At 40.4% G+C, this 6,337-nt stretch overlaps 1 protein-coding gene across 1 annotated transcript in view; it reads left to right on the top strand.

The window, feature by feature from the left end:
- The first annotated feature begins 5,096 nt into the window (after positions 1-5,096).
- MOGAT2 (monoacylglycerol O-acyltransferase 2) overlaps positions 5,097-6,337 on the top strand; it is a 568,357-nt gene continuing 567,116 nt past the window's right edge. Inside the window, exon 1 of the mRNA XM_044073398.1 lies at positions 5,097-5,394. Within this exon, the coding sequence (XP_043929333.1) occupies positions 5,304-5,394 (91 nt within the window). The 5' untranslated portion in view covers positions 5,097-5,303. The remainder of the gene's footprint in view (positions 5,395-6,337) is intronic.

The raw sequence follows: 6,337 nt of genomic DNA, 5'->3' as shown, positions 1-6,337 counted from the left end.
TCCTCCCCAGGGTGATTCAAAAGGCATCTCTCTTGGGGAGCAAAATGATCTTAATTGCTCCTTACTGGCCTCGTCAAGTGTGGCTCCCCTATCTTCGGAAACATGCTCTGGAAGGTCCATGGTTCCTGGACCAAGTCCCAGACCTACTGGTTCATCAGTCGGGACTATTCCACCAGTCCCTACACACCTTAAAATTGACGGCCTGGCTCCTCCTCTTCCGACGATAGTCAGGAGTCATACGTTGGATCCAGATGTTGTGCACATACTATCTTCGGCCCATAAGTCTGCTACAAAGAAACTGTATTCTAGCAAATGGAAAAGGTTTGCTATTTGAGCTCAACTCCGGGGCCTGGACCCCATTTCTATTCCCGTGGCAGAAGTACTAAAATTTCTGACCTCTCTTTTCAATCAAAGCTCTTCAGTTTCTACCATCAAAGTACAATTGGCAGCAATTTCTAATTTTCACGAATCCATAGACCCACCTTTAATGAGCAACAGATTGCGTAAGACCTTCTTGAAAGGTGCTGCTCTATTAAGACCCCCGATTTCTCATCCTGCACCTCCATGGGATCTCGATATAGTGTTACGCGCCTTGACTTCTTTTCCCTTTGAACCGGCAGCTACCTGTGATCTAAAGTTTCTATCATGGAAGACAGCCTTTCTGGTGGCGATTACTTCTGCCAGAAGAGTTTCAGAGCTTCAAGCTTTGTCAGTGAAATCCCCGTACTTGGTTTTTCATAAAGACAGAGTATCCCTCAGACCAAATCCTTCCTTTGTTCCTAAAGTTTGTTCTGCTTTATGCTTACAACAATCGTTAGAGCTTCCAGTTTTTTTCCCAAAATACTCTAACAAAGCAGAGTTCATATTACACACACTAGATGTCCACAGACAGTTACGTTTTTATTTAGACAGGACCAAACAAACAAGGAAAACAGATCAGTTGTTTGTATCCTTTGCAGATAACAAATTGGGCAACGCCGTCACAAAAGTCACTATTGCCAAATGGATCAGGGACTGTATTACTCAAGCTTATATTTATTCTAACAAAGAGCTTACCACCTCTGTCAAGGCTCATTCTACAAGGGCTATGGCTACTTTGGTAGCATTTCATTCTAAGCTTGCTATTAGTGACATTTGTGCTGCGGCTACATGGTCTTCCCTGCACACCTTCATTTCCCACTACAAATTAGATGTGGCATCTAGAGGACGAGCTTCATTTGGTTCCACAGTGCTCAGGAGTGTTTTCCAATGAGCCACCCGGGATTTAGGTGCTAGGACGCTGTCCCATCAGTTCAGAATGTAGGAGATAGGATCACATAACATCTTTTAGTTATGTACTCACCATAACTTCAGATGTTTGGGATCCATCTCATCATTCCTAATAACCCACCCTCCTTCCCCTTCCTTGGAGATCAGAGGATATCAGAAGGTCCGAATCCTGTTGTTTCATCTTGAAACATCTAACAATGTTATATAAAATGTTGTGCATGTGTGCATGAATGCGGACAAACAAGATCTGGGGGATTAGTGGTGGTGCATCCTGGGATAAAGATAGCTCAGCCAATTAGAGGCCTCGCTCTATAGCATAAGCGTGCCGAGTCGGAGCCGAGGGATTGGCTCCGAACCCATCAGTTCAGAATGTAGGCGAGATGGATCCCAAACATCTGAAGTTATGGTGAGTACATAACTAAAAGTTATTTGGTTTTTGTTTTAAATTTGCGTGCTCTGAGGTTCTTTTTTGGTGCATGCAAGTAATGTATTGACATTTGCAATTGTTGACCTTTTGTGGTTGATGTCCTTGCCAATGACCTTGTTTTGTCCACAAATTAATTATATATACATTATGCACCACTTAGCGTAACTAGCCAACTTGCTTCTTTGTATAACATTGGAGGAAACCAGAGTAAAAGAAAAAAATGTTGACATGGGAAAAACATGGACTCTCCACAGAGCCACTGAGTGTAGGTGTGGGGTGAATTGCATATCCTGAATTTGAGGTGGAGGGTCATCACAAGGTGGACCATTTAAGAAGCAAACCCTCATGTTCCAAAGTGCAATGTTTGCTCAGTCTAACAAAGAACTTTTCTTGGCCAGAGTGAACAGCTTTCTTTATGTCTGCTTGACCTCTAATGGAAGCCTGAGAAAAGTCCTGTCAGCTTAATTGGAATAAAACAAGATAGCTTTGCTGCACTTTATAGTTGTGCTTGTAACAGAGATATTTAAATGTGTCTACTGGAAAACATATGAATTATGTAGTAATGGGTGCATGAATCTTTATAGGTACACAGTAATATATTGCGATCCCTAACCCACAAGCCTATCAAGAGAACAGTCAAAAGAGGACATACGAGTGGAAATCATGCCTCTATATTTACACAGGAAGTATATTTCAGAAATACTGTAGGCTAATTGGTGGCTCAGGAAAAGTGACTACCAGTTGGAAAAAAAAAACAACAGAACAATAAATAAGCTTTTGCAGCATATAATAAAGTACATCACTTCATGACAAATGTAATAGCCTGATGCAATGTGTTACATGGGATAAAAAACAAGTTTTTTATTCTTTCACCTGTTTCTCTAACCCAGTGTACAGCAAAACAACAAAGGGGTATCCTTCCAGCCGAGAAGAAAGTCTGTGGTGTCATCTTGCCAAATGGTAATGTTTCAATCATCCTTTTCTGAGTAATTTCAGGTCTGCAGTAATATCATTGGAGTCATACGTGCACTTCTGCAGCTTTGCACCTGAATAATTTTGTTTGTTTATACTGCTTCTAGCATTTGTGCAATCTTTTACTATGATTAGCTGGTGTACTGTGTTCTGATAAACAGTTCCATTTTGTTAAAAAGAAGTAATGCACAACTCCTAACAATGCTACATATAACCGACTCAACTCCTTTACATATGTAACCCCACAAAGTTACACATCTGAAAAAAATGTGGTACCACACAAGATCCACTAATCTTGTGAAATCAGTGACAGGTGCATGTAATGGTATATGTCTGCTCTTCAGTTTGTTTAAGCAAGGAGTTTGACACCTTTAATTCTCTAATTATACACCTCTCAAAAATGATACAACTTGGGAAACCTGGCTTAACTGCAATAAACCACGTGAAGTCAGTGATGCTGCATTTAACACTAGGAGATCTATCAGGCATTTGTCCTTCTGAAAAAGATCCCCAAATATTTGCGGCTACTAATTGTTTTTTTCTTCTGTCTTTCTGCTTCTATATATAAACTCGTAACTATCTACCTTAGAAAAAGGATCTTGTGTATGGTGCAACAATCCCAGACAACTGAAATGTGAAGTCAGGGGCAACATAAAGTGAGAAGACTCACTGCCTTGATCTATGTCATGTTTTGGATTATTTGTTTTTCTATGTGCTGTTCTACCTCTGGCTTTGTTTTTGTTCATAGACGCTATCTTCATAGGTAGAGCCGATCTTGCTGACCACCACTGTCTACATCTTCAGGGCCTCTCCCCCATCCTATACATTCTAGAACTATCCCAAACTCAGAGCACTAGGGTGTTGTGTAATGACATAAACAACATGCATACATCAAACGTTGCTGCCATTCGGCTTTTCTAAAAATCTAAAGTATATAGTGGGAAACAGCAAAGTCATTTTAAGAAAAACATACAGTGCAGTGGTGCAGCGGTTTGTGTTGTCACCTCACAGCAAGAGGTTCTCTGGTTCGAGTCTCGCTGTGGTGCCTTCTGTGCAGAGTCTGCATGTCCTCACTGTGTTCATGTGCATTTCCTCTAGGTGCTCCTGTTTCCTCCCACGTTACAAAGACATGCATCTGGAGTGTTTTTCCCTGAGCCTCCTCTGAAAATTGGCTTGTTCGACTTTCTCGGTGAACAAATGTTAACATAAAAATAAAGAAAATATATATACATACTCATGCATGAAGGCACACACACACACACACACACAGGTGTGTGTACACAAGCTTCTAGTTATGAGAAAGTACTGACTACACACAGCAGGTGAAAAAAAAATTGTGATAATTTTTTTTTATTTTGGAATACAAATTTAACTAATTGTGGGCATTATGTCAGGAAAGGCAAAGATGATGTGTCTTAATGGTTGCTGCAGTCCTCACTTTCTGTAATGTTTATCTAAAAGTATGAATATCTCCTTAGGGTCACTAATGAAAAAAGGGCCTGATGAAACTATCGGGAATGTCCTTACAACAAAATTCATCTTCTTTTGGCTTTTTCCCAGTTAGGGGTCACCACAGTATATCACCTGTCTGCCCATGATTGGCAGTGGCATTTTACAGTGTCAAGTTGCCAGCCCAGTACCCAACCTTCCACAGAAGGCACACACATGCACGCCTAAGGTCAATGTGGAGTGTCCAGTCCACCTACAGCATGTCTTTGGGATGTGGGAGGAAACCAGAGCACCCAGAGGAAACCCACATAACCACAGGAGGACATGCAGACTCCACACAGAAGGCACCCCAGCCAAAGATTAAACCAGAGAACCTCTTGGTGTGAGGGAACAACACTAACCGCTGCACCACCACAGCCACCCATAATGTCCTTACAACAAAATGCACATACATAAAGAAGACAGACCACAAATGCATTAAGGGGCTTTAGAAGTGATGTGAGCTCCAGTATGCCCACATCTAAGTCACAGGCATTTGCTTGGAGTACATTTGTTAACATGAATATTGCTTGGAGAGCACAGGTATGCAGACATATATTTTTTTTCAACATAATTAATCAGGATGTTAGTTGGTAGTTCATTACCCATTCACAGACCCCTTTCACATTGTAATACTGTGATAATGAGAACAACTGCTGCTGGGAAAGTTCTGATTCCCTGCTATAGCATTTATATCATGGCAGTGATTTTTATCACTTATTGCAATCTGAATCATAAAGAGCAAAGATTATTTTTTAAAGACTCAGAGATTAGTATGCAAATTTTAATGCTGAGCTGCTGATTATATGTAATGTTCAAAAACGTCTTCCATTGTCAAGTTAAAAAAGATGAACATCCTTTTGATTTTCAGGGATTACATGAGAACTATTGGGGGAGGGGTCATAAAGCACCAGGGACTGCATAGAGTGGTTTTACACATTTGGCAGATTTGCATACATCTTTGTGTCTTTTAAGGACATTCAGAGAAGGCATAAAAAAGTTAGCCACACACACTAAATGTACAAGGGTTGCAACATAAGGATTGTGCAAAACTTTAAGACTTTGGACTCAGATCTTTCTTCTGGAAGAGAAGGTTTCTTTGCACATTTTAATCAGTCAGACTCAGGGCTTCCGAAGTCGGGTCAACATGGTTAAGTTTGCGCCACTGAAAATACCCTTAGAAAGAAGGCTGCAAACAGCTGCTGTATTACAGTGGGTTTTCTCTTTTCTGGCTCTCGGTAAGGAAAATATCTTGCATTTTTCTACTTGTTTTATTTTGGGTTAGTTAGCTGAAGGAAAGAAACTGCAGGACTAGCCCTGCCCACTTCCCTTTTCAGCTTGCTAGTATCTCAAGTTCTTGAGCCACTCAAGGCCACAGCTTTTCCTTACAGCTCAGCGTGTTTACAAAGTTTTCTTTACGGCTTCTCTGCATTTTGCAAACCAGTGTTATGTTTTGTGTTTGAAAAGCTTAGTGTGATGTAAAAATGTTGCTGAAAAAGAAGAAACGGAATGGAATATACAACTGATTTGTTTGCGTTAAAGAAGTGAATACAGTGCATTGATAATTTATTAGGCATTGATTACTAGTATGTTAATAATACTTGTTTGGGGGAGGAGCTGATGCTTTAGCAGAAAATGAAACAGAGCAACACTAAAAAGTTTAGGGAGCTAAGGAGTCATATTTGTCTTGTGTAGGCATCATTTCTGTCATTGTATAGAACATACTCTATGACTTTTTGTGTGCAGTGTTCTCTAGGAAACATCATATCACACAACCCAGTCATTCATGCATGTTAAACCTCTGGTGGGCTACAGGCTATAGCAGTATGACAAGCCCTCTAAGACATTTAAATGCATCTCTTGTCAGTGCTTAAGTGAACTGTTCCTTCAAGGACTTTTTTCGAACACACAGCCTTGCACAAGGATATATATAAAATCTGTTTCTATTTAAATATGTATACCTGTGATAAACATACAAGAGAGGAAAGTGTGAGTTTTCATTTTTTTCATACACAAATTGAACTGAATGCCGGTGTTATAGGTCAGAAAAGGTAGACAAAGATGAATATGATATCCAAAACAAAATGCAAATAGGCAAAGAGGAGAGACCTCAGATGGTTTAAAGGGCTTCAGAAGTGCTGTCACCAGCAGTATGCCCCTGCCTAAGTCATGGGCACTTGC

Source organism: Protopterus annectens, chromosome 5.part1, assembly GCF_019279795.1.
Source record: "Protopterus annectens isolate FY-2018-M chromosome 5.part1, PAN1.0, whole genome shotgun sequence".
In the NCBI taxonomy this organism is placed as follows: Eukaryota; Metazoa; Chordata; order Ceratodontiformes; family Protopteridae; genus Protopterus; species Protopterus annectens.
This window is presented reverse-complemented; position numbering and strand designations above follow the sequence as displayed.